The 27,935-nt window shown below is 37.2% G+C and overlaps 3 protein-coding genes across 4 annotated transcripts; 2 read left to right on the forward strand and 1 right to left on the reverse strand.

The window, feature by feature from the left end:
- The first annotated feature begins 1,330 nt into the window (after positions 1-1,330).
- On the forward strand, positions 1,331-4,062 carry LOC125219574 (Haloacid dehalogenase-like hydrolase (HAD) superfamily protein). The gene is made up of 5 exons (XM_048121589.2): positions 1,331-1,490; positions 2,874-2,985; positions 3,125-3,276; positions 3,363-3,624; positions 3,708-4,062. Exons 1-5 carry the CDS (start codon positions 1,468-1,470, stop codon positions 3,882-3,884), a joined length of 726 nt encoding a protein of 241 aa, XP_047977546.1. The 5' UTR covers positions 1,331-1,467; the 3' UTR covers positions 3,885-4,062.
- A 413-nt stretch (positions 4,063-4,475) lies between these two features.
- On the forward strand, positions 4,476-17,851 carry LOC125220141 (regulator of nonsense transcripts 1 homolog). 2 transcript variants are annotated; one of them, XM_089070077.1, is made up of 29 exons: positions 4,476-5,243; positions 5,427-5,678; positions 5,765-5,935; positions 6,050-6,100; positions 6,700-6,792; positions 6,868-6,963; positions 7,426-7,476; positions 7,556-7,677; positions 8,467-8,575; positions 9,028-9,150; positions 9,239-9,310; positions 9,704-9,775; positions 9,880-9,946; positions 10,807-10,949; positions 11,073-11,144; positions 11,212-11,340; positions 12,867-13,022; positions 13,385-13,498; positions 13,578-13,676; positions 13,750-13,827; positions 14,048-14,182; positions 14,368-14,442; positions 14,553-14,664; positions 14,754-15,127; positions 15,220-15,282; positions 15,357-15,428; positions 15,566-15,694; positions 16,793-16,912; positions 17,093-17,851. In XM_089070077.1, exons 1-29 carry the CDS (start codon positions 4,728-4,730, stop codon positions 17,222-17,224), a joined length of 3,798 nt encoding a protein of 1,265 aa, XP_088926203.1. In that variant the 5' UTR covers positions 4,476-4,727; the 3' UTR covers positions 17,225-17,851. The 2 variants fall into 2 exon arrangements, with proteins under 2 accessions (XP_088926203.1, XP_088926204.1); XM_089070078.1 differs by having other exon boundaries at positions 7,559-7,677.
- A 589-nt stretch (positions 17,852-18,440) lies between these two features.
- Positions 18,441-27,885, reverse strand: LOC125221772 (lon protease homolog 2, peroxisomal). Its single transcript, XM_089070080.1, has 17 exons — positions 27,532-27,885; positions 27,312-27,427; positions 26,928-27,036; positions 26,681-26,850; positions 25,471-25,562; positions 25,172-25,351; positions 25,001-25,084; positions 24,327-24,454; positions 23,360-23,561; positions 23,073-23,279; positions 22,049-22,179; positions 21,440-21,653; positions 20,934-21,236; positions 20,577-20,771; positions 19,817-20,062; positions 19,005-19,106; positions 18,441-18,843 (listed from the first exon to the last, which is right to left on the reverse strand). The coding sequence occupies exons 1-17, from the start codon at positions 27,636-27,638 to the stop codon at positions 18,760-18,762; spliced, it is 2,670 nt and encodes an 889-aa protein (XP_088926206.1). The 5' UTR covers positions 27,639-27,885; the 3' UTR covers positions 18,441-18,759.
- Positions 27,886-27,935: the final 50 nt, after the last annotated feature.

Here is a 27,935-nt window from a genome sequence, read left to right on the forward strand (position 1 = left end):
TAATGATGGCTACAAAGTTGCACCATATAATTGCTTCATACACTTTCAGTTCTGTCTATTTTGTGATATACATATTCAGTCTGTTATCTTTGTTTCGCCTTAGGTTTCCAAAAGAAATTCAGCCTTCGATGCATGTGTACTCATATGTATGTGGTGCAATAGTACTTCCTCATTCCCAAAAAAATACACATGTTTGAGTTTGACATAGGTTTTAATACAAAATTAGTAAAACAAAAGAGAGATAGAGAGAAAAAATAATTAAAGTATTGTGAGTGGAGAATGAGTTCCACTTCATTAGAGAGAAAAGAGTTTTCAAATTTATAAAGTGCATATTATTATGAGAGATACTAAAAAGGAAATAGTGTATATTCTTGTGGGACAAAGGGAGTGGTATTTTAGATTGAGAATAGACTATCAAATAATGACCGAACCTTCGTGCATATTGTATGCACGTGCCCGTGCTCAAAACCCTTGAGCAATGTCGTTGTAGATGGAAGAGTGTCAGTAACTTGTATACTTGTGCGTGCTCATGCACACCGATGCTGTGGCCAATGATAGCGTGCTCGGTGACCATTGGTGTGTTTTAATTTATACTCCCTCTGTCCTAACTAAATTGGAGCAAAAACTTTTGAACACGAGGATTAAGAAATTGTGTTAAATACATTGAATAAAAATAAAATAAAATATGAGAGATGAAAAAAGTAGGATATAAAATACAGTAAAGTAGATGATGTATGAAATAAAGTATGAGTAATTTAGATAATTTTTTTTTGTCAAAAAAGAAATGACTTAATTTTGTTGGGACGTTCTAAAAAGGACTACGACTCAACTTAGTTAAAACGAATAGAGTACTTTTTTTTTTTACAAATTCGAAAGTCATAGTACTTTTTAATATATAATTATCCACATTTCCAACATATTAGTAGCATGTTTGGATGTTGTATAAATTAGTTTTGTTCATGTTTTATTCGTATCATTTCAAGCTTGATTTCACCACAATTGTTGATTACGGGAAAGATTAGATTATAAATAAGGGCCCATTTCAGTACACAGAATTGAATTTGAATTAGAATTGAATTTGAAGGAATTTTGTATGGAAATCCAATCGTGAAATTGGAAGGAATTGAAATTAAAATTCAAACTTCTAATTCAATATTGATCAAAGCCGAATTCAAATTTGAAAGAGAGAAAAAAAAAATCAAAATAAATTTGAAAGAGAGAAAAAATCAAAATTGACATCGAATAAAACTTCAATTTTTCAAAGCAGCCAATGGAAAATTCGTTGAACAGTTATAAAATGTTGGCACGTGAAAGTGCATCCAGAAACGCATATTCGCTGAGCACTCATCATCACTTATATATGATGCAAAATGCATCGTACCAAAATAGGAAGCCATTTCTGCATCCGAAAATCGAAAACCACACGGCTCCAACAGAGTAGAAAACCTTCGCTACCGTTGTTGCAGGATGACGATCTCTTCAGCTGACGGGTAAATCATTCTTCATTTATAATTCCTCTTTAATTACTATTCGATATCGTCATCTTAGCGCCTCTGCATCATCGTTGTTTATCTATGGATTGTTGTCTGCTTTCTCATGCATTTGGTGAAGAAATCGCTTGCTGATTTGCTTTCGAGGCTAAAATTTGGCCCAATATGTGGAGTCGATTTGTAAATCGACGGAATTCGCGAATTTCCATTTCTGAAATCGAATCAAAGTTAATGTCACCCGTCCTTCCCGTATTGCCCTTTTTGCGATTGTGGAGATCGGAACTTGCTTGATCTCGTTTTTGAAGTCCTTGGTAGTAATTCATAGTGACAAAAGGCAATGTGTTTAATGGATGCTACGCTGTTCACTCGCATATATTCAAATAAAAACTATTCATAGTATATATTTGCATAGTAGTATTGGTATATATTGTGTCTGGTGTAGTTCATGTGAAGATTTGATGCTCCATTTAGATGGAGTATCTGCTGAAAGCAACATTTACAAATTAGCATAATTGCATAAATTCCCTTTTGACAAAGTAAGGACCATTTAAAATTATCACGAATCTTGTTTAGAGCTGTGTGCAGGCATATGTGCATGCAAAACTAAGTCACAATTTCTCTTATTATATGGATTAATCAGAACAATTTCATCCAATATCCTTTTTATTAGAATATTTATGTTGACAGTAGCATGCAACCAAGACATATTACTGATATTAGTAACAAATGGCTGCCTACACATGAATTTTACTTAGCTCAGAAATTGCTATGCAGTATGTACTTGTGATATGCACTAGCTAACACACAATAGACTTTTCTGAGCTGCTTGAATGTTTCACTATTCAAAGTTTAAGCTCTGCCTGGATACTTGTCTCCTTAAAGTTCTTGCGTCAATTAAGGGGCCCGGTTTAGTCTTGCTGCATAGTTAGCACCAAATCCTAAGAAGATTGATCTAAGTTCAGATAGATAGTTCATGGCTTACTTAGTGAAGTTACCATATTTAATGCGATATGGGAAAGTGCTAAAGAGCATTCTAGTCTGAGTGCATGGCAGAAGCAATGCAGAGATTGCAAATTTAGCATCGTTTGTACCTAAAAACAACTAGTAACTGTTTGTACTTTGTAGTTTTTACTTGCATAACTTAGCAGGTGTGGTACAGTGTTAATAGGTAATTGATGATAAACTAAAGTAATTGGTTTATTATCATGACCATTGAGGCAATAAGTAGTGTGTAACAAAGATGCTCAATATTCGATTTTAGATAACCTGCTGTTGTATCTTGTGCTATGAAGTTGCATTTAGTACATAACTGTTAATTTTATCAATTGCTTATTTACTGCCTCTGAGAGTAAAGAGCCTAATGTTCCACTTGTTTTTAATCAGAACTTCTCTGCTGCAACTTGCTCCACTTGAAGCGGTATTATTTGATGTTGATGGCACATTGTGTGATACAGACCCCCTTCATTATGATGCCTTTCGTGAGATGCTTCTAGAGGTAGGAATATCTTAAATCTAATTGTTCCATTTCCGTGTGAGATGCCTCTGTGTGTGTGATGTCAGTTGTTTCATTAGTATGCCACTTCAGTCTAGGATCATCATCTCTTGCCCTTCTAGTTGACAAATCCTTTCAACAGATTGGATTCAATGGCGGTGTTCCAATTGACGAGGAATATTTTATAGCAAATATTGCTGGGAAACACAATGAAGACATTGCTTCGATCCTTTTTCCAGATAATCATGAGAGGGGTGTGAAATTTTTAGAAGACAAGGAAGCAATGTTCAGAAGGTTCCTTCCTCTCCCCCCAACACACACAAATGATAAAAGCTAGATTTTTAGCCTTGCACTGACCTCTCTGTTTGAGTGCTATACAGGATGGTTAAGGATAAAATACAGCCGGTTAAAGGCTTATATAAACTCAAGAAGTGGATTGAAGATCATGGATTGAAGCGAGCTGCTGTTACCAACGCTCCCAAAGAAAATGCAGAGTTGATGATCTCATTGCTTGGACTGTCAGATTTCTTCGAAGTTGTTATTCTCGGTAGTGACTGTGAACATGCAAAACCATACCCGGATCCCTATTTGAAGGCACTTGAAATTCTCAAGGTGTCAAAGGAGCACACCTGTATATTCGAGGTTTCTTGTTTACTCATAGCTTCACTCAATTTCTCACCTAGTTATCCTTGTAGCTTCCTAACCACTGGTCGCCGCATGTTCAGGATTCAGTATCTGGAATAAAAGCCGGGGTTGCGGCTGGGGTAAAAACTTTTGGCTTGACGACTAGGAACCCAGCAGAATTACTGATGCAAGCAAAGCCATCTCTTCTCATCAAAGACTACGAAGACTCGAAGCTTTGGAGTGTACTCGACGAGCTCGATAAAAAGGCCAAGGCATAGACAAGTGGAGATTAATGGATGACGATTGACAATAAAAAAGGATTTGATTCCCAGAAAATGTAGACCATATGGAGCTCCTCTGGAGCATTGTTCATGTAATAATGGAACATATAACTCATGAAACCTTTTCGAAGGTTCGATTATTATCATACATATTTTTAGATTGGTGGTTATTAAACTAAGAGTTCTGCCATACATATTTTAAAATTGGTTCTTAAGTTTATGAGTAAAATCAATTTTTTTTGTAAAAGTACAAAGATATCAATTGTTTTTAAAACAAGAGTCGAACCTAAATGGAAAAAACATAAATTGCTATGGTAAATATTGGAATTTTAGGTCGAATTTTTCCTAATCCAACCCATCAAAAATTCAAATTAAAACAAAAAAAATGAAATTTGAATCATACCAGAATTTCCATAAATTGAATCCAAAAATCCATAACTTTTATAGCCAAATTTGAAATGAACCAAAAAAGTAGGAAAATTGGAATGTCTTGACAAAATAAAAAGAATAAAAAATTCGAAAATAGGTTTTTAATTATCAGTGTTAAAATATTCAAATAAATACTCATCATTTTCATTTTCTGGGTTTTTAATTTTTCTTATTTTGTGTTTCAGTAGTCGACAGTAGCGATGCAATCCGCCGTCTTCCGATGAAATGTCATTTCTGATATCTCTCAATTGTTTTGTTGCAGAAACACAGCATCATCTGATTCCCCAATTTCCGCACTTAACCCCTTTCTCCCTCCCTACGACCAAGCCCTAATCCTAATCCCCCCTCAGATTCCTCCCCAATCAAACCACAATTTCGTGATCTCCGCTCCAACCTCGTCGATTTCCCGGCATGGACTCGCAGCCCAACAATCTCTACGACACGGCATCGCAGCCGGACACCGGCAACGATGCCTACACATTCCTCGAGTTCAACACTCAGGGCGAGGAGGACTTCGATTACCCCGAATTCCAAGAGCTTTCGCAGCCTATTCGATCATCAACCGCTGCCTGGCCCACTCCATCCGATTCTATCTCCGCCTCGGAGCTTCCCTCCTCGTCTGAAGCCTCCCACTCCGCCGCCAAACCCCGCTCTGCGCCCAGCAATAATAGCACTAGTAACAGTAACAGCAAGGAGACCGGCGTGGTGGAGGCCTTGGCCGCGGGGATGAGCGGCCTAAACTTTGAAGACACTGGCGGTGACGATGAGGTTTTTGAGTATGGAAAGGGAGACTTCACTGAGCATGCTTGCAGGTATTGCGGGGTCACCAATCCGGCCTGCGTTGTGCGCTGCAATGTTCCGTCATGTAGGAAATGGTTTTGTAATTCGCGAGGGAATACTTCTGGTTCGCACATTGTCAATCATCTGGTGAGTCATTGGGAAGAGAAGTTGTCTGTTTGCAGTTCTTGCATTAGTAATAGGTTTTTGCTTGGTGTTTTTTACTAGTTGGGGAAAGTGCCTGATAAACTCTCGTTCAATCTACATTTTGTGAACGTGCTGTTTGAGAAGTAAATTGGACCAAGCTAACCGCCACTCTTTGATCCATTATAGGTGAGAGCAAAGCATAAAGAAGTGTGCCTTCACAAAGACAGTCCACTGGGGGAAACAATCCTTGAATGTTATAACTGTGGTTGTCGAAATGTGTTTCTTCTTGGATTCATATCTGCAACGACAGAAAGTGTTGTTGTTCTGCTTTGTAGGGAACCGTGTCTTAGTGTTAATGCGTTAAAGGACATGAACTGGGACCTTAGTCAATGGTGCCCACTTATTGATGATAGATGTTTCTTGCAGTGGTTACTAAAGGTTAGGCATCTGGCATCTTTATGCTCCTTGTTCCATTACAGAATCCATGTTCCTATTGGTAGCTCGTTAAATTTGCTGCAAAATAGGTGCCGTCTGAACAAGAACAGCTGAGGGCTCGACAAATTAGTGCCCAGCAGATAAATAAAATAGAAGAGCTTTGGAAGACAAATCCAGATGCTTCCTTAGAAGATCTTGAGAAGCCTGGAGTAGATGATGAGCCTCAACCTGTGGCTGCAAAGTATGAAGATGCTTATCAGGTTCTTGCTATGAAATTTGGTGTGGTCTTAGTTAAATTAGTTTGTTCATCAGTGAAGTGAAGTATATTTTCAATAACCTTATCTGATTATATTGCTGTAATATTTTTTCCCCAGTATCAAAATGTCTTTGCACCACTCATTAAGCTCGAAGCCGACTATGATAAGGTATGACCACCCTCAATTTTTGTACTGCACGCAGAGCGTCCCTGAAATAACTACCCCTTAACAATTCCTGTATGAGTTTTTGTTCACACTTTATATGACAGTTGCATTTTTTGGGTGTATTAAATTTTAAGTGATGGGGAGTTAAAGTAAAATCTAGCTAAACCTTTTATGATGCATTAGCTAACAGGTTAATGCGATTTTTCTTCACTTCACTAGAATGTTTGTCTTTTTCTTTCTTCACCGTATTAGTCAGTTTCCTTCATATTTGGTGTTGAAATAAATTTTTTTTTCACTCTATATTAGTTTATTATTGGAGAACCAGTTCAATTTTGTCGTTGCTTGGAATTGAATAAGGCATTATCACCAGCAGAAAATGGCGCATGCTCCCATTTGACAAAATTTATGTCCCTAGAGGTCCTGCAAAACAGAAATAAAATAAACAAAACCATTAAGTTTTGAACTTATAGTGATTAATGAAACAGGCTTTGGAACAAGAAATATTGGAAAGCTTTATATTTAGGGTTGTCCAAGTTGGAATCCCAGATTTGCTGGTGCTTGCATGTTCAGAAGAGTTCTAACCGCGTCTTATGTTTTGGCAGATGATGAAGGAGTCTCAAAGCAAAGACAGTATCACAATTCGTTGGGATATTGGTCTTAATAAGAAGCGCATTGCTTATTTTGTGTTTCCTAAGGTAGCCTCTCATACTGTTAACTGTGTATGTTTTCACGATAATTCTTGTGGGATGTTAACTGCATTTTTTCTCTAGGAAGATAATGAAATACGCCTTGTACCTGGTGATGAACTTCGACTCCGTTATTCAGGGGATGCAGCTCACCCGTCATGGCAATCTGTGGGTCATGTGGTATGACATCTCATTCTGAACTACTCTAGTTTTCTCTAGCAATGAGCTTTTGTTTTTTTAGTTCAGTAGTGTGTTTCTGAATCATCATAACCTCTCACCTGGACGACTGAGTTCTAATTTTCATTTGCTTTTGTTTAGTACTCCTTCCATCCTCAAAATATAGACTAGGTTTACCATTTTGGGCCGGCCTCCAAACTTAGACCAAGTCTAAATATGGAAAGTTTTCAACAAATGATAATCCTACACATTATTTATAATGTGGACCCTACAATCCACTAACACTCCTTACACTACCTTTCCCTCTCTCTCTCTCTCACTTTTTCCCATCTCTCTCTTACTTTACCAATGCATTAAAATCCATGCCATTTACAACTTTGTCTATTGAGAACGGGGGGGAGTATGTGATTTATTGACATATCTGCATATCCTTGAATGAAAGTTGAAACCTGTATGTCATATCAGATTAAATTGACTGCACAAGAGGAGGTTGCTCTCGAACTTGGGGCTAGTCAGGTATATAATAATTTAGTTGCTTTTGTTTTTACATTATTATTATAACCATAAAAATGAAAGATCTGAGTCCATGTTCAAGCAGGGTGTTCCTGTTGATGTCAACCATGGTTTTAGTGTCGACTTTGTTTGGAAAAGCACAAGTTTTGATCGGATGCAGGGGGCTATGAAAACTTTTGCTGTTGATGAAACCAGTGTCAGTGGGTAAGTGGTAGCTTTCTTCTTGTGAGTGTATCTCAGTTGGTCGGAAAGTGCAATCAATTGTCTATGCCTTCCTAAGCACCACTTTAGGCAAAGCTCATCAGGTTCTCTTTCCATGGAGATGGAAGATTCATGTCTACTTTAGATCATTTTCCTAGTTCCTACCCTTGGAAAAGAAGCAGAGGCCTATAAGAAATCAAATTAAGAGGCCTCTAGCTAAATCTTATTCACCATCTTTTATGTGTCTGGTAGTCTGGCACTGGGAAAATAAATTTTAATCCTCCCTGGGTTTGAACCTTTCTGATATACGGGGTACCAAGAAAGCTCTCATCAAGTGGCTGTCCTCACCAAATCATTTGTTAGATTTTTGGGTGTCAGATGATGTTATTCCTTATGCCTATCTATTTGCAAGGCCAACAAGAAAGTTACCGGCAATATAAAGTTATCTTTTGATGTTTTATGTATACCAAAATATCTCTGAATAACTACCGAAAAGAATTATTCATAAGTATTCAGCATTGCCAGTGTAAAGAGTGAGGCCAAGAGTTAGTTCATGACCCATAATCTGCGTTCCTTGGTTCCAAAAGAAAGAAAAATACCTTCAGTTCTTTCCGAATAGCACCTCTTACGAATCCGTCCATGAGAAACTAACTTGAATTCCAGGGATACATGCATTTACAAATTAGAATGGTAGTTTTCTTAGTTTACTCTCTTAGGCATACACTGAATGCACTTTCTTGATCTTTGGTTACAATTTTTTCATCCTTAACTGATATTGCTGCATGCGTGCAGGTATATATACCATCATCTGCTTGGTCATGAAGTTGAAATGCAGATGGTTCGTAATACGTTGCCTCGAAGATTTGGTGCACCTGGGCTTCCAGAACTTAATGCATCTCAAGTATGGTTCTTTTGCTCTTCCATTTTATTTGTATTGACTGTCGTAGATATTTTTCCTCATGCTTATTAAAGGTTTGAAGCTGCAGTACTGATTAATTTTAGCTTTAAATAAAAGTATGATCCCTGAATCACAATGTCAGTAGATTAAGGAGATCGCCATTTTGTCCCCTTAGAATTAGATAAGCACTTATAGGGATAGCTTAAATATTGTCTGATAGCCAATGTTGGGTAAAAAGTGTTTTCTCTCTTAAAATTTTGTAACTATCTCCTATAAGCATTGTTTTAGCTATATATAGAAAAGCAAAAAAGTTGATTTTTATTGTGTTTGAAGTGGTGGGATTATCAAATTGTGTGGAGGTTCCATAAATTGATGTTTTAGCGGTGCAGATTGAGCTGTGTCTTTCCCCCCTTGTTGTTTCCAATAAACTGTGATACACTTGCCAATTGTTGTAGGTTTTTGCTGTCAAAAGTGTGCTACAAAAGCCTATAAGTCTCATCCAAGGTCCACCTGGAACGGGTAAAACTGTGACATCTGCTGCAATTGTGTATCATATGGCCAAACAAGGCCAGGGACAGGTTGCGCTAATTTGCAGCTACTGCTTATTGGAGAAGATACATCTGCTTTCTCTGGAACTTTTTTGTTCATGTTTGGTTTCCGTTGTAGGTGTTGGTCTGTGCTCCTAGTAATGTTGCTGTTGATCAGCTAGCCGAAAAGATAAGCGCAACTGGTTTGAAGGTTTGGATATTGCTAGTCAAAATGTTATTTTTTTAAATGCATGTGTTGTATGATGTATCACCTTAAATTACTCCTTTAATCAAATTCTGATCCCAATAAACATAATATGGAGGTTGGATGAAATCTGGTTGATTCATGATGCTCATGGATGGCACCTCTTATCGATCTTGATTATAGGTTGAGTTTGCTTGCTGATATATCCTTGTTACAATTTTCCACCTGGCTTTCCATGATTCCGACCCATATGCTAAAAGAGGTTAAAAAGGAAATGGGGAGAGAGAATGACAGCACTAAAATAGATCTAATGAATTCCTTGATTGTGCAAATTTGAGATTTATGTCCCTTTCTTGGCAGATTATTTATTTATCAGTCTTTTTTTCTTTTAATGATAAGGTTGTCAGACTTTGTGCAAAATCAAGGGAAGCTGTCAGTTCCCCTGTTGAGCATTTAACCTTGCACTATCAGGTTTGTCTCATATTGTACATGGTGAAGATATTGTTTTGTTTTTTCCATTGCCATGTCTCTGCATATGAAGGTGTTTAGGCTTCTCTATTTCTTTACACACACAGGTTAGACATCTAGATACATCCGAAAAAAGTGAACTTCACAAGTTACAACAACTAAAAGATGAACAAGGTGTGTTACCTCTGTTTTCCTTATTTGTCCTTCTTTTTAAATCAGCATTTTTGAGACTTTGAGTAAAGAAATTGGATTTTATAAGGGTGTGTGTTTCTGTGTTCAGTGTGTGTTTCTGTGTTCAGTTACACATTAGCTTTCTTGATTGGTTATTTGACATTTAAATGATGGACTGTCTGATATGTTTGAGATAAAGATAAAGTGTAATTACTGAGGTTTATGTCACAAGGTTCCTGATGGAAAAAAAATTGCTAGTATATTCCCTTTCTCAATCAAGTAAAGGTATTGGTTGGCTCATATATGTCCATGCTTACTTATTACAACCAAGATTGTAAATTCAAATTATTTTGCAAGTTTTTCTTGGTATTTTGTGTTGTTCTTTTGGTTGGAGAATGATGGGATGGACAGAACTTCTGCGTAACTGCTGTATTGTTCTTAATGTGTTCCCGGATGATTTTACCCGATAACTTAGTAAAATTCCCAAGTTTTGGTTGAAATTGGTTAATATGGGGGCAGGGAGAATATGGTACCATGCTCACCATCAGTGCTGTAAGGAACCATCTAAGGAAATTGTTTTTCTTAATGAGAATGACATATTCACTTATTCTGATATTTGTCTTTGTTAAAGAACAAATTAGCATCATGGACATGACTTAGTGAGAGAGACACCCTTTATTTTCCTTGCCTTCTTGTTAGAAGGTATCAATGTTTCCTCTGAAACAGCCACTGCATGGATCATTGGTTTATTGAACTATTTTGTTATCATCAGTTTTGTACAAAATGGCTGTTTTAAAGTTTTTCTGTTTTTAATTATGAATGTTTTAAATCAGTTTTGTTCATGTAAATTCTAAACTTTGCAGGAGAATTATCCAGCAGTGACGAGAAAAAGTATAAATCCCTCAAACGAGCAACGGAGAGGGAGATATCTCAAAGTGCTGATGTGATCTGCTGTACATGTGTGGGGGCTGGGGACCCTCGTTTAGCAAATTTTAGATTCCGCCAGGTGATACATTGTTACAAATTCGGCAGTTTTTGTTGAAAACCTTCTATATATTGGGGAGTGGGTTATTTAGTCTACTATCTTCACCTTGGATTTTGCAATATTAATTTTTAAAGCCAATTTTAGGTTCTTATTGATGAATCAACTCAAGCGACAGAACCTGAATGTCTTATTCCGTTGGTTCTTGGAGCGAAACAGGTAAATGAAGTTCGCCTTACTTTATACTTGGTTATGTAGCTTTGTTTTTTGAACAAGATTGGTGCAGGCTGTCCTTGTGGGAGATCACTGCCAGCTTGGTCCTGTTATTATGTGCAAGAAAGCTGCACGGGCTGGTCTGGCCCAATCTTTGTTTGAACGGCTCGTGATGCTTGGTGTGAAACCAATTAGATTGCAGGTGATTTATAATCTCTATTTGCTTTGCAACTCCAAGGAAGCATGTTTTCTGCACTGCTTGATTACTAAGTTTCTCTAGTTGATTGGGGGAATACATTACCTTGTATGCTCATTATAATTATGCACAGACCCAAATCTTCTCTATCTATCCCCTTCCGTTGATTCCTTATGCACTCCTCATTTTCTGTTATTCAGTATCTCGAATTGAATGTACATGTATCTGCGGCGTGCTTTTGTAAATGTTGTCTTCTCTGCTGTAAATTTTGGTACATACATGTTATGACCAGTGTTGTTAGGGTCGTGGGGCGCTCTGGGTCGATGAGGTGAGAATCTGGGTCGCGGGCCGATGAAGCGTCGGGGCGATGGACCCACGAATCGGGGCGCTAGAATAGGCGAATTATATTATATATATTTGTGAATCTGTGATACATTCCTACCTACACAGTTCTAAAGATAAGCTTATAGGAAAAATATAGAAGTAAAATTTTAAAATAGCATAAGTCCATAACACAAACTCAATAATTGTTCCAAAACAAGTTGCAAAATATGAAGTAAAAAACTAAATATCATCGTCACTAAAAGGCAGGTCTTCCTCTTCTTCACCAGCATCAACAAGATTAATATCTTCATGATCTTCATCATCATCCCCAACAAGAGTAGCTTCTTCCCTTGTACTTGTGCTACCTCTAGTACGGTACACAGGTTCCGACGGTCCGGCAGCTCTACTAACATCTCTCCAACAAAGATTATCATCCTCAAACACAAAATCATTAGGATCATTATCCTCATCCTCCTCCATGATCCTAATGATTTTGTGTTTGAGGATGATAATCTTTGTTGGAGAGATGTTAGTAGAGCTGCCGGACCGTCGGAACCTGTGTACCGTACTAGAGGTAGCACAAGTACAAGGGAAGAAGCTACTCTTGTTGGGGATGATGATGAAGATCATGAAGATATTAATCTTGTTGATGCTGGTGAAGAAGAGGAAGACCTGCCTTTTAGTGACGATGATATTTAGTTTTTTACTTCATATTTTGCAACTTGTTTTGGAACAATTATTGAGTTTGTGTTATGGACTTATGCTATTTTAAAATTTTACTTCTATATTTTTCCTATAAGCTTATCTTTAGAACTGTGTAGGTAGGAATGTATCACAGATTCACAAATATATATATATATATATATAATAATAATTCGCCTATTCTAGCGCCCCAATTCGTGGGTCCATCGCCCCGACGCTTCATCGGCCCGTGACCCAGATTCCCACCTCATCGACCCAGAGCGCCCCACGACCCTAACAACACTGGTTATGACACATCAAGTAGCAGCTATATCTGCATTTGTGCTGTGTTGTTGATGCTTGAGTTGCAGGAATCAGATGAAGTATTTTCCTTTAAGTAACATTTTTCATATTTGAGTTGCAGGAATCAGCTATATCTCTAATTACAGTTGTGATGTGCTTATATTTGAATTTTCATATTGCTCTCTTCATTTTTCCTCTAAATACTTATCGATTTTCCTTTCCAGGTTCAATACAGGATGCACCCGGCTCTTTCTGAGTTTCCGTCTAACAGCTTTTATGAAGGTACACTTCAGAATGGAGTTACAATAAATGAAAGGCAATCACCTGGCATTGATTTTCCATGGCCAGTACCAAATCGTCCCATGTTCTTTTATGTCCAGGTATACCAGATTAGCATTTCTGATGTGTTTCCTCAGGCATTTACATCTCATGCATTTTTTGGAAGGTTGTGAATGACAGTTGATGCTCATTTTGCTTATAACAATCTTATGGAATCTTGATATTATTACTGCTGCTGGAGCAAAAGGAATACAGTTTTGCTTGCCGTGATGTCTGAAAGACCTTTTACATGCTATGAATTACTACCTTTTATTTTATAGAGCATAACCAAGATTGACTGAATCAGAGATGCTTATATATCCTCTATTTTCGGCTGTTTGTTTGATACACATCTCTGTAAGCATTTTCTTCACTTTTGCCATTGTTTCTGAAAGAATGTTTTTTTTTTTTTTACTTTGTATAGATGGGACAAGAGGAAATCAGTGCTAGTGGTACATCATATTTAAATAGAACTGAGGCTGCAAATGTTGAGAAAATTGTAACCACATTTTTGAAGAGCGGTGTTGTTCCTAGTCAGGTTTGCTGAAACCTCTGTATTTCTTGGATTTGGTGCTTAGACTTTTCAGTTCGTAAAATGATAAGTTGGCCTTTGGCAGATTGGTGTTATAACACCCTATGAAGGCCAACGAGCATACATTGTCAATTACATGTCACGAAATGGTGCTCTACGTCAGCAACTATACAAAGAAATTGAGGTGAAATGTGATATCAAATAATTGCATTATGGAATCTACCCACAGATCAAAGCTGATGAAATTTCTGTTTCAGGTAGCTAGTGTAGACTCATTCCAGGGTAGGGAAAAAGACTACATTATTTTATCGTGTGTGAGGAGTAATGAGCATCAGGTGGGTTTTAACTGTGGTTTATGTTTGCATATTGACTATTAGACAGGGTTATTTCAATGGTCCATACAGATGATATTGTTTAATTATGTTTTTTTGGGGGTGGGGTTAGATTGTAGGGTAGTTTCAGGGCTGTGGATGATTGTAAAGTTGTTTCTCTGTATGTAAATAGCTTCACGATGATGTATCTTTCCCAGTATAATCTCATTCTGTGTATGTTCAGGGCATTGGTTTCCTCAATGATCCACGGCGGCTTAATGTTGCCCTCACACGTGCTCGTTATGGTATTGTCATATTAGGAAATCCTAAAGTTCTAAGCAAGCAGCCTCTGTGGAATGGCTTATTAACACACTATAAGGTAACTGCTTAGTGCTTATATTGTGTTTTGCTCTTTGGTTAACATGCCATGAGCATCCCTTCAGGCGGCCTTTTTTTATTGCCTCTTTGGACTTCATATATCTGCAAATACTGTATTTTGTTAATAACTTTTTGTCTCATTTCTGTGGCAATTCTTTGGTGACTTAAAGAATTTTGATTCATCAGGAACATGAATGTTTGGTTGAAGGACCTTTGAATAATTTAAAGCAGAGTATGGTTCAATTTCAGAAACCGAAAAAGGTATCTATTGGATGTGTCATGGATGTTGTTTAACTCATCTTCCTATCTTCTGTTGTTTTTTTTTTTTTTTTGAGTCAGTTTGACATGGACTATGTGGTTAACACGTGCAGATATACAATGAACGGAGACTTTTCTATGGTGGAGCAGGTATTGTTCCCACTGATAATTTTGGATCTGTTGCCTCCAGCCAAAATACTGATAGAAGGGGTCCTCGCTCTAGGGGTATGTTATTTTAGGGTTTAGGGCCAAATCTTTATTTTTGCCTTGTACAATTATAATTCCTGGAAAAGTAATGATGTTTCTGTAAGTAGGTCCGTACATGCCTCCTGGTCCACCAAATGGTGCCCCTAAGCCTGGTGGTCATCCTTCTGGTTATGCAGTGCCTCGGGTACCCATGCCTCCATACCATGGAGGACCTCCATCACAACCATATGCCATCCCCGCTCGTAGTGCCGTACATGGGCCTGTTGGCGCTGTTCCTCAAATTCCACAACCAGGCAGCCGAGGATTTGGTGTTGGTCGTGGGAATTCCAGTGCACCCATTGGTAGTCATCTTTCACACCAACAAGGTGGACAGCCTCCTATTGGAAGCCTTGCGTCAAACTTCAACTTTCCGTCTATGGATAATGCTAGTAGCCAACCTACTGTTGCTGGACCACTGTCCCAACCGGGTTATGTCTCTAATGTATGCGTTCAGTGAATTTTTCCCTTGTATAGTTTGTTAATCTCTGGTATTGTTCTGATTAGAGCCTGAGATCTTCTGTTTGTGGAATACAGGTGACAGGTCAAGGACCAAACCAAACATATAGGGATGGATTCTCCATGGGCGGCATGTCTCAGGTTATTTCTTTAGCATCTCTAGTCTCTGCATATCTGGTCAGTTTCTTTGTGCTTATTATTTGTCCATTCTGCAGGACTTTTTGAGCGATGATTTCAAAAGTCAGGGATCACACATTCCTTATAATGTTGCTGAGTTCTCCACTCAGGTACTTAAATATCTTTATATTTTTCTTGATCAGTTTGTCTGTATAGTCAAAACAATCTGTTTTATTATTAGATGGAATTTCCTAGCAATCTGTATGCTGTACTTTACTCATTTTATGCAACTCTGGTTACTCTGTAGGCTTCTCAGAGTGGGTATGCGGTTGACTATGTTACACAGGGAGGACAAGGATTTCCTGGGAGCTTTCTTAACCAGAGCTCTCAAGCTGGATATGCACGTTTTCCTCCAGGGAATGATTACATGTCTCAGGTTTGAATAGGATTCTTTTTCTCTTGTGGATAATTGAAGGTGTTAGTTTAGAGTTGCTTGGTGGGACTCAGATTACAAAGAATTTGGACAACACCTTTTTATTTTAAATGTTGCTATACATGGGCTTTGTATATGCAATTAGCATGACTTCTTTGGGGATTTCTAATCCCTTTGTGTTACGTATAATCTATTACTTATAAAAAAATATATAGAGGAAATTGGCAAATTCTTTTACTTTGTTTCAATTCCCCTTGGATGATTGTTGAATGAGAAGAATATCTGATTTTTTGGAATGAGTTAATCACTAATGGTATTACTGAATATTTTTAGACTAAGATGACAACAGTCCTTTGCGTCTTTCCTTCATACCATTCCTCAAGTTCAACAGGCTTCAGTATTTAATTCTTTAATCATTGGAAGGCTTGGAAATCAATATGATATACTGGCATTAGGCAACTGATAATTTAATTGGACTGACATTCAGAATGGTATAAGTTCAAATGAAAATGTGTATTTGCTGTAGGTAGCTATTAGTTTAAATATTGAAGTAAACTAACCAAAACCAATAAACTATTTTGACTATTTTGTTGCATACATATTTGAGACATGTTTTGAAAAGGAGTAACACATAGTTCTTTTTGTTTTTTTAATTGTTTTATTTACTCATCTGTTTGTGAGTTGTGGGTTTGTAAGTATTTCCCTTTCAATAGTTTAAAAAGTACTTAGTACAGTATATAAAACTAAGCTTTCATTTTGAATTTGACAAGGTATAAGTTGTTCGGTGTTCACTTTTATGCCAAAAGATAATGAGGCTTAGAGAAATGACAAGAATTTGACTGAAATCATATTTCCATTAGTTGCTTATGACTTTTTATCTTCATGATATGGTTGTGGCTGTTCACTATGTAATTTTTTTATACCATATGTACGAGGTTTGACACTTCCGAGCAGTTCAGGTGGCATTTGGATTTGCCTCAAAAACTTTAATTCAATCATCCACTTGATGGATTTTTCCTTAGACCACTTGCTTGCCTATCAACTAAGCAAATAGCTGCACTTCTGCTTTCATTTGACATAAAATGTATTGATTTTCTTCAGGAGTATATGGCCCATGGTTCTCAAGGTTTATTTACCCAGGCTCCGTTCAGTGATCAATCCCAAGAGGATGCTTCTCAAAACCACTTTGGTGTGGCCAATGCCAATCCTCTTCAGTCACAGGTAATTTTCATTTCTTCATTTGAGTTATGTTGGAATTTATTTGACAACCTTATCTCTCACTGTTGAGAATTTTAGCCCTACTTCCCTCTTTGATTGCTAAAGCATATCCCTCGTTCCTGTGCTGACTCTTCATGTACATCTGGAGTTGGAATGTTCATAGTGTTGCTTGTCTGTTTGCAGCTGAATCCCCTTTATTCACAACCATTTGCCCACTACAATTCACAGCCACTAAATGTACAGAACACTCAGCCGCAGCCATCATCCCAGCAGGGTCAAGGATCCCAGAATCACAAGCTTCACTACAATGGATGATGCCTGTTTAGGTTTGGATGTTTTGTTTCCGCATTCAGATATCTGTTTTGTGCTGTCGTGTGTGGCATATTATGCACCCGAAAGATGGTTTTAGTGTTTGACAAAGGTATCAGGTAGATTGATGACACAATCCTTGGAGGAAGTTTCTGAAATGACTGGATCAGATTGAATTTTGATTAAGACCGACTCAGGCGCAAACACTCTCTGGTACACAACTAGATCTTAGAAGAAATGTAACCCCAATGACCTTCACGGCATGGACGACACCAAATGGACCTGGAAGCAGAATCAGTGAATTCCAGTAAGTGGCCTCATCGCACTAGAGCAGCTCCGCTATGATTTTGACAGCATGGTTGATAAATTATCACCTCAATCTCTCCCGAAATGTAATTAGCTATTAAATGCATATATATATATGCTGATGACAAGAGTATTTGTTACCCTAAGTTTGGGATGATGCTTGCTGTTTTTTTTAGTAGAGTATCAAGATGAATTTGAGATTGATGTTAATGCTAGAGAGCCCTGTTTCCTTCTTTCTTGTTTATCACTGTGGCATTGTTGGGAAGATGTAATGGTTTAGGGCACCTTCAAGGAAATGCATTAGTACATGTGTATGTTTTGCTTTTAGTTTTGAGCCACGGTAAATATAAATTCAATCCGGTACAATTCTCGTAGTTTTGTAAGTGTCATGAGTTAAGTGGAATAAAATAAATAAAATAGATAACTAATACTCCTTTGTCCATGAAAATAATCTTATTTTATCATTCTGGAATGTCTATAAAAAATAGTTTCAATTCTAAACTTGGAAAGTTTCTTTCATACTTTATTCACTTTTTCTCTTCTCATATCTCTATTACTTTATTCATTTTATCTACTTTTTCTCCCATTTTTATTACTTTACTAATTTTTTTATTAAAATTCGTGCCATCTACTAATTTCTCATTAAAATTTATGTTGTTCACAAATGAGACTATTTTTTTTAGACAAAGGAAGTAAAATAGGAGAGAATAAAGATTGAATGTGTTGGTTTTTGAGATGAAGGAAAATTATTAATTTAACTATATTTAGTATGGATGAGTTTTTGAATGGATAATGAATTGACAAAATGAGTATTTGTTTCGTGTACCTCTATCATCTCCCATGCTTATGCTTTTTCTTCAAAACACACACACACACACACACTATAAATACATCTCTATTCAGGGTCACAGGGTAATTATGAAGATTACAAACAGATAATACGATTAATAGTTGACCACATCCTTTCTTTTCATTTTCAAGTACATTATCAACTTATCTGCGTCAACGTCAAGTGTGGTGTACATGGAGACAGTGGAGCTCAAATTAATCTCAGCCTCCTCGAGTCAGCAGCTTAATAACATGCCATTCATAATACATTGACCTATTGAGTAAGTGATACATCCACATTTTCGTAAACACAACTTGCTAAATACAAGATGGACTTGCAATTTCACTTTTAACTTTACCAAGTCATATCCACAACTGTTCATGGAGTTCTGGAAATGCGAGAATTTTCATAATTTCGAATACTTTTTCAATGGACAGCCACCCTCAAAAGCATGGTCCAGCACATCCTCCATTCGCTTTGCAAGTAATATCTATTTCAAAATAAAATTTTACTATTAAGATCAAATATCAATTATAAAAACATTAACCAATACTATATGCCAACTAGATCTTACTCTTGACTTTGACCTCATAATATGTGAAGTCTAAAAAGGAATAAGAAATCAAAAAACAAGATGGTGCTCAAATTTACCTCTAGACCCGATAGCACAGCTGCTGGCACTTCCGCTAAGTCTTTTAAGTTCCTCTCTGGAAGAATAACTCTCTTAATTCCATACCGATGGGCTGCTAGAACCTGCATACATTTCCGTACAGAAACCAGATACTTAATGCCATAGCAATCAGTTGAAGAAAAATGCAAAGTTGGTAATGTTCTGGCGGAACAATTAATCCTAAAGAAGTTCCATTGAAGTCGTTATGAAGTCACCGATGTGCTTACTGCAATATGATATCCATTCCCATTACCTATTTAAGGAACAAGGTAGAAAAGAAAATGATCTGAATAGGGAAAGTGATAACCATCATGAGAGTGAAAAGAGCAATGGATCAGTGTGGAATAATTATCCTTCATTGTTCATTTCTGAGTCGTTCAACGTAATTACAACAATTTAACTTCATCACCTTTTTACCCCCTCGCTCCAGGTTGAATAGATTAAGAAATATGCTCCCATGCTCTATTTCCATGTTGGGCAGGAACGAAGAATCAAGATTCATAAAGATCTCAAATATGCCCAGGTCAATGTGAAGATGCTCGTTATAAATGTGCTTTATCTGGCCTATTGTATTTGTATATGCTATGTTTCACCAACATAAAACTACCTAGCTGAAATGGATAAAGGTTTGTTACTGCCCCAAGTCATTCAGATTATGAAAACTTTAGTACTCATTCATTGCCATTATGACAATAATTGAGTCCGATAATTGCTACCGCAGATAATACGATAATGCAAAAAAATTCCACAAGGAGAACTAGGAAACAGTTGTGTCAGAAAGTAGCAAAAATACCTTATCCTTGACACCACCAACAGGTAAGACTAAACCCCTCAAGGTCATCTCTCCAGTCATTGCTGTATCAGCCCTGACTCTTCTATGACTGAAGAGTGAAACCAGTGATGTAACAAGAGTTACACCAGCTGATGGGCCATCCTTTGGTACAGCTCCAGCAGGAAAGTGTATATGAATATCTCTACCTTCAAGGATATTGCTTTCCTCAGCGTTAACCAATTTAAGCTCCGTTGCTCTTGCTCTAACCTATATATGATGAGAGAATAGAGATGCACAATTATTGCCAAATAAGACTTCACCTAAAGAATGCAACATTATTTCCTCAGAAAATCAAAATTGTACACTGTATTAACTACACATTTTCGTTTAGTTATAATCAAATCCAAGGGTAATGCATTTTCATTCTACAATAGAAAATTATCTACAACTATAATCATAGACAAGTGCTTGTTTATTGTACCACTTCTAGCTTCAACAGACACTATTATTTTTTAGGTTATTGGCATTGGTGTTCATGATCATACATAAAAGTTTGACCATCAACAAACTTCTGAATTTGGCCATTTGAGAACTTTGTACTGGTTCTTAAGATCGAATAGGCACGACTAATACCAGAGTTCTTTGGTTGATGTTATAAATATTGCAGGTAGGTACCAGGGAAAGTCATTACCATTTAAAATAAATATTCTCAAGGAAGATAAGAATACTTTCACAGGTTCTCAATATTGCATGTGCAATTGGAGAAAGTGGAGATGATTACCCATGTCATTGCAATTTGTGCTGATTCCTTAATAACATCCCCAAGTTGGCCAGTGAGATGCAAATCACCTTTTCCAACCATTGCAGTAGCCTCAACAAACTGAACCTCTCCTCCAAAGGCTGTCCATACTAGTCCCACAGATACTCCAGGAGTTGCAACTCTGTCAGCAGTTTCTCTATCATCGTACTTTGGGGGCTTTATTAATAAAGAAACACATCACTTCTTTAGTATAGTATATTAGAAAGAAAAGACAAGACAATAATAATGCGAATGAAACCAATCTGAGCCAACAACATTTGACTAATTTTCAAATTTACTAACTTGTACTTATGATACAGAGAAGATATTGCTACTTACTCCAAGAACTTTCTCTAACATAGCTTCATCGACAATGAAGGGAGAGGTCACTCTGAATGTATTTGATATTTCATGCTTGTTTACACCCATTGGAATCACTTCCATTTCCACTTCAGCCTCACCAGCAAGTCTCCCATCTAGCAATGGAGAAGCTAGTCGCTGGACATCTTTGCTAAGTGGCACCGAATGATCTTGTTCAGCGACTCTGACAGCTGCGGCACGTGCTAAAGCAGCCAAGTTCCTCTCTAGATTACGCACACCAGCTTCTCTTGTATATCTCTGAATAACAAGTTGTACCATAGCCTACAATAAAACCAAGAAAGCCAATACAACTTAGGATCCATGAGATTCTGGGTGACATTTTATTAATAGGCAAGAGAAGGCTAAGAACTTGAGCATACCAAATATAGCCTGGTAAAACCACCATCTAAAACAACAGGATACTGATGCCTATAGCTAGTAGCATTTTGTGTACTTATGAAAAGTAATTGCATAAATATCCATACCTCTGGGAATTGAAGGAAATCAAAACTCAAGCCGTGCTGATCAAGAACTCGTGGAACTAAATGCTGCATTGCAATCCTAAGTTTCTCTTCAGGTGTATATCCTGGCAGCTCAATGACTTCCATCCTGTCTAGAAGTGGTGGAGGAATAGGTTGTATTCTATTTGCAGTGGCCACAAAAACTACCTTCGACAAGTCAAATGGTACATTCAAATAGCTAAAAACATTGATCAAGGATAACCATTGTAGCATAAAATTCTAAGAAAATAAGCATATATACATATTTTTAACCATGTGTTCATGCATGTCAAGAGCCAATTGAAGAGAGCATATTTTGCATCGCTCTGAGGAGACCAAAGACCTAACACATGGCAAAGATTTGTTGGAATAAAAAAGTGAACTTGATTTTTATAATTAATAAAAGGTGAAGATATTTTGTAATTGAAATATCTAGATGAATAGAATATAAAACAAAAATAGAGAATTCTAGACGATGTTGTGATATAGAAGGATAAAATCACATATTTGCCTAAATCACATTTATGAGAAAATAAATGCAGGTGCTTATTGGCTCTACATTGTCAAAGCTAATCATTGACAGTGACAGGATACTGATCATTAAAAGTTTTGTTCTGTTCAGGATCAAGCACTTCAAGTAACGCCGACGCTGGATCGCCTCGAACATCAGAACCTGTTTTGTCAATCTCATCCAGCAACATAACTGGATTGCACACGCCTACCCTCTAGAAAATTCAAAAGAACTCTTCAATTCACTTGTATGAAAAACATAAAATATAATCCAAATATAATTCATGAAAGTCTCAAACTACATACTTTAATGTGTAACTGGGTAGGAAAAATATTTTCAATTTTAAAGAGAGTATTGGAAGTCCAATCATATGTATATTATGTAAGAAAACATATAACTAAACGTATTCAATATGTTCAAGCATCTAAATTGAGGATTCATGTCAAACCAGACTATAGATTCATAATATGGGCAATGATTCATTATATGAGGAACGGCAAAAACAAGCAAAGTGCCAACTGAGCTTCTAGTTCTCTATTATAGAGAAGCACATAGAGTGGTGTAATAGTGCATAAGCACAATAATGGAGGGCCGGAAACATGTAAATATTGATATCATGGTCATGCACAACATGACTCTGAATCCAAAGCATCAAGCAACAATTTTGATATTTGACAAAAACCAAAATGTCAATGAGGACACATCCTGGGTTATGAGATGAGAAATGTCATGGCACGAGACTATGGATTGTGATAAAATTATCAAAAAAATCGCCTCAGTTGCTTTTCTTTTCTCTCAATCTTAGGGTCAGTGTGTTTCCTAGTTTTGTGACTTTGTCAAGAAAAAAGTCCTTATAAGCTCAAAACATAGTTATAAAATGTACACACTATCTTAACTTATCATATCAAATCAAGCAAACCAATAATGTTCTACTATTATTCAATAATTTCTTAATGAAACTTCTCATATTTCACTTTGCTTTTTTTGTTCTATCTGTTATTCAATAGTTATAGGCATCTTACCCCCAATGAAGAAATGAACTTTTTAAGACAAACATATGCAAATGAATCGACCACCGTGATGAGATTTTGAGATATCACCACGCACCTTTAATCCATCAATAAGACGACCAGGCATGCTCCCTATATATGTACGCCTATGCCCTCTAATGTCAGCCTCGTCTTTTACACCACCAAGGGATATGCGGACAAATTTTCTGCCCAAAGCTGCCGCAATCGATGAAGCTAAAGATGTCTTTCCAACACCTGGTGGACCAACAAAACACAGTACTGGACCTCTTGCATCCGGTTTGAGCTGCACGAGATATTTGGAGAATGATCATTTTGAATAAAATATTCCTATGAAATATCAAAATTGCTTTATCTGGGACCAACCTTGCGAACAGCTAAATATTCAATTATCCGCTGCTTCACCTTCTCTAAACCATAGTGTTCAATATCAAGACACTCCTTTGCAACCTTTAAGTCCAATTCCCGCTCTTCACTGGCTTTCTGCCAAGGTAGGTCTGCAAGAAGTTCCAGGTATACGCGGGAGCTATTATACCCAGGTTGTTGAGGCTGCATTTTTTTCAGTCTCCTGATATAAGAATATAATTTGGAATTCAAATGGCATTCTTTCTAAAAATTCAAAACAATGCACATCGTGAGATAAATCTCCAGTTTATTAAATGACGACCATCGTGACAAAACATAAACACATAATAATAATATCAGGGATGATATTCATTTATGGCCAGAGTTTTGCCCGTATATTGACATTTTGGCCTACTCTTGATAAAATTACAAAAATGGCCAGGCCTTTCAAATGTCATGCCAAAATGTCACTATACAGGCAATGATGCCATTTTCACTTTTCTTTTTTTTCAATTGATTCCAGAAAAATCATGTGAAACCATATATTATATGGCTCGGAATTAGCCTACGCCATAGTAAGAGAAACTGGCTATTACACAATAATAGACAATAAAGCTCCATAGTAAACTGTTGGTTCATAAGTGAATATTTACGCAGTAATATTATGAGTAAAGCAAATCACAAAGCTGAACTAGAATCAGAAAAAAATATGACAGGTACATTAACTACATAGGCCATCTATGATCTATAATATCACAAATAAAGCTAGGGGCCTCACTAGCCCAAACACAATATAAGGCAATAGTTTGAGAAAGGGAGTTCATCCGGACAGCTGTTAGGTGTGAAAGATTCAAATATTCACTTTCAAGGGACTCAACAATATTGCTACAAAACCTCAAGATCCACGAAAAGTGGAGAAGTCATGCACACAAAGATAAGTCACGATCTTATAAGCATATAAACAATAGAAATCTCCTCAGTTGTATACCTTAGTTCTCTCTGAGCATGTTTCCAGATATTAGCAGGCATCGAAGCATCTTGCATCTTCCTCTCTAGAGCAGCCACATCATCCTCCTCATCGTCATTATCACCAAGTTCTTCCTTAATAGCCCGCATCTGGTACATGTTCCAGAAAGCATTAAAGCATATACACACCATCAGAATCTACAACCCGACATACAAGGCGGTGAAAAACCAAAAACAACTTCCCCTAAAATCCAGAAAACAAATAAGTGGATTATCGCCCCACATAAATCATCTATGCCATCTTCAGTTTAAATGTCAATTGAAGTAACATCAAATGTGATTGTGAACCCATTTGAGTTACAGGTGGCAAACTAGTATTTCAAACAAGTAATATACCACGTATAAACTGCATAAAGTTTTTCATGCTGCTGGAAGTTACAGTATATGTAGTCCTTAAACTCTTATCCAAGTTATATATACCACTTATAAACTCATCTACAGAAGCTCCTATCTTCCAAAAATCTCAAAGTCATCAAGAAAGGCATCATTCACATTTTCACAAGAATCCTCCTTCCACACAAACCACCCATTTCTCGGCAATATTTCTTTAGTTCAAACACAAAGTATTTTCAAAAGGCCAAGTGTACATTTATTCCATAAGTCTATTTCAAGGCAATCTACTTAGGGTGATCAAACCTGCTGACGGAGGAGAAATTCTTTCTGTGACTTTGACAATTGCCCCTCAACCTTTTGTGTAATCTTCTCGGCTACACGAATCGACTGCATATAACAAGCCAAAAAAAAAAAGTGGCTCATGTTTACATGCTCCTCACATTCTTAAATAACCCATTAGCTGAATCTAGATACCTGCAAATGCCTATCAACCAATTCTGTTGCTTTGGAAAGCCTCACTTTCACATCAACAGAATCTAGCATAGATAGCTGCTCTTCAAAGCTAATTTCAAAACTTGCTACAAAAATATCAGCCAGTTTGTGCACAGGAACTGTCTCCAGTAGAACTTTAGTCCTACCTCCTGTTTTTTGTTTCTATATGTAGAAATTAATCAAATTAGAGAAACTGAGGAGAGTCATTGAAATGTATGTCTCATTACAGGTAGTTCATAATTTGTTAGGAATCAAGGTGTAAATTCAAACTCAAATAATACCTGCTCAAGCACTGAAATAAGCTCCATAGCTGTTGCCTTAAATTGTCTGGACAATGCTATGAAATCTGGCTCTTGTTCTACTTGATCCATCTCTAGTAATAATGTAATATGATAAGGAGATTTTGAATCAGCATCTTTATAAAGATATCAACGATGTCTACTTTTTAACCCAGATGACACGAAATTTAAGATGGACTTTCGTGGATGACATATGTAGTAAACGAGAAAATAGCTTTTTAATACAAGATTACGTATCACGCATAATTCTTTGAATGTATTATTACAACTTCTCTACGCAAACACCATATTAATGGGTTGACTCATTCATTACTTGATTAGCATTCAGAAATTTCAGTCATTAATCCTTTATGTATCCTCATTGGTTTTTAAACAAAAGTTGGTTGGGTTCTGTGTGAAATGTTTGAGGAACGATTTTCTTGATTCCCTCTCCTATGCAGCTAATCCAATGATGCAATCTTAGAGGTTGAATAGACAAGCAATATATCCACCGATTACTAATAGTGTTGGGATCAGACCCTGTAACTAATGCAAGCTGGGATCGTGCGAAGTCATGGAATTCAGTCGTTGGGAACACAGATTACTCAGGAAGTTCCATAAAGGAAGAACATACCTACTATACCCACTAGTTAGATTAGAGGAGTTCAATCAGTGGTAGGGGAAGAACATCAGGGGCATTAGTTCAACATTAAATAAAAGTCACCTAACGCTACAAGACTGTGGTGCCTGGGGCTGATAAAACAACAATTAAGAGGGATGGTCTAATTACTCATTTCAGCACATTAAAACAAGCATAATGTAGCATAGTTAATCAGATGATAGTTACAAGTTATTTCCCCTCTCTGCCTGCAGTTAAAAGAGAAATGAGGTCCCTGAGCTCTTCTGGGAAAGCACAATACATTTATACAGGATGTTCCACTTGCGGACATATTAACCTAAGACACATCAAAATGCAGTTAAAATAACTCATACAACTTTGTTTCTTCTATGTCCATTTCAATTAGACACTACCGATTTGCTGTTTTTTGTGTTCAATAACACAAAATTCAGGAGGCCAGGGATGTTGTTGTGTGGTTTTAGCTTTACCTTGAGGATTAAACACTCCTATATGCCGGCCACACACTCATCATGTATGTAGTTAGAATACAAATATTCGTGTTAGCAAACATCGGTGCCTTTGAGTTACGCTTACCAAGTTTAGTCATATCCAGGGAAGTGATCTTGGCAGTGTAATATGTTCCTCTTGTGCTTAGCTCCTGAACACTGAATCTACACAACCCTTCAAGAACAACAATGTAGGTGACTCTTCCACTTGGTTTCTCTACTCCTCTTGACAGATGTAAAGCTCGAGCAGCAACTCCGCTGGAGATATTAAAAAAACAGATATACCACTGACCAACAACGTTGCAACAAACTTAGCTTCAGCAATATCGATATACCTGTTATGCCAGTGAATAACTTCTTGGTTATTCTTAGCTCCGTGTTTGTGGGACTCAGATATCTCGTCCTGGGTTTTTGAGCTTCGTTCTCCTAAATTAGTTCCTATACCTGAAAATATAGTTCCACGGTCACTCTTATATCAATTCATGAAAATCATAATACTGCTACAGTGCTATTACTGCCACTAAGATTATTTCGTAAGCCTGTATTCATCACGTTTCAATATTTCCATCAACCCAATCGGTAATGAACTCGATTACAGATGAAACTTTAATCTGCTAGACCAGGTACACAAATCATTCTCTCTCTCAAACGACACGTAGATCATCAAGTAAACAAAAACACACGCAGGCAGAATCGAACTCGGATAGCACGATAATCACCCGGAGACGACAGGGAGCCGGCTGTTGAAGACTCTGCCGCAGCATCACGAACAGGCAGGATTCCGATCAGTCCTTTCTCCTCCCTCTGCCACAATTCCTGTTCCACCAACTTCACACTAGCACCACAACCACCCACAGGAACATAAATTTCTCAACCAAATTCCGGAAATTAAAAAAAAAGGCATAAACAGCTCACCAAACATAAATTCGAGATAAGTACCTGCTGGATGAAGTGCATCGAATTCGAATAATCGCACCAGGTAGCAGCACTTTGTTCCGGAACGGAAGTATAGCGAGCCGGCCGGGCAGCTCCACCGATTCCGCCATATCACAACTATCAACCGTAAATTAAATATTTTGTATGAATAATTAAATCAGGAACAATTTGTTGGGCAAGTGTGTTGTGTATATACTGTGATTCGAGGATGGAAATTGGAAAGGGGAGAAAACGAAAATATCTGAAAACGAAGATAGAGAAGACAAATTGGTGAAGCTGGATTTATGAGGTTGGGGAAAATTGATCATTTACAAAAGTCGAAACATAACCATTATCATTTCTTTCTCTCTATCTGTCCCATTTCTCTCACATCGTGGACAACGTTTTATTTTAGCCTTTCGGGCGAT

This window comes from Salvia hispanica, chromosome 1 (assembly GCF_029641045.1).
Source record: "Salvia hispanica isolate PSC_SH4W2 chromosome 1, Shi_PSC_v1, whole genome shotgun sequence".
In the NCBI taxonomy this organism is placed as follows: Eukaryota; Viridiplantae; Streptophyta; class Magnoliopsida; order Lamiales; family Lamiaceae; genus Salvia; species Salvia hispanica.

What these genes read in the sequence shown, in the direction of transcription:
- LOC125219574 (XM_048121589.2), top strand. Translation starts at nt 1,468, where the DNA reads ATGACGATCTCTTCAGCTGACGG. An exon ending in ACGATCTCTTCAGCTGACGG is followed by an intron (nt 1,491 to 2,873) that starts GTAAATCATTCT and finishes GTTTTTAATCAG; the next exon opens with AACTTCTCTGCTGCAACTTG. An exon ending in TTCGTGAGATGCTTCTAGAG is followed by an intron (nt 2,986 to 3,124) that starts GTAGGAATATCT and finishes TCCTTTCAACAG; the next exon opens with ATTGGATTCAATGGCGGTGT.
- LOC125220141 (XM_089070077.1), top strand. Translation starts at nt 4,728, where the DNA reads ATGGACTCGCAGCCCAACAATCTCTACGACACGGCATCGCAGCCGGAC. An exon ending in TCGAAGCCGACTATGATAAG is followed by an intron (nt 6,101 to 6,699) that starts GTATGACCACCC and finishes ATGTTTTGGCAG; the next exon opens with ATGATGAAGGAGTCTCAAAG. An exon ending in GATGAAACCAGTGTCAGTGG is followed by an intron (nt 7,678 to 8,466) that starts GTAAGTGGTAGC and finishes GCATGCGTGCAG; the next exon opens with GTATATATACCATCATCTGC.
- LOC125221772 (XM_089070080.1), bottom strand. Translation starts at nt 27,638, where the DNA reads ATGGCGGAATCGGTGGAGCTGCCCGGCCGGCTCGCTATACTTCCGTTC. An exon ending in CGATGCACTTCATCCAGCAG is followed by an intron (nt 27,428 to 27,531) that starts GTACTTATCTCG and finishes TTGTGGTGCTAG; the next exon opens with TGTGAAGTTGGTGGAACAGG. An exon ending in GTCTTATTGATGGATTAAAG is followed by an intron (nt 22,180 to 23,072) that starts GTGCGTGGTGAT and finishes TGAATTTTCTAG; the next exon opens with AGGGTAGGCGTGTGCAATCC.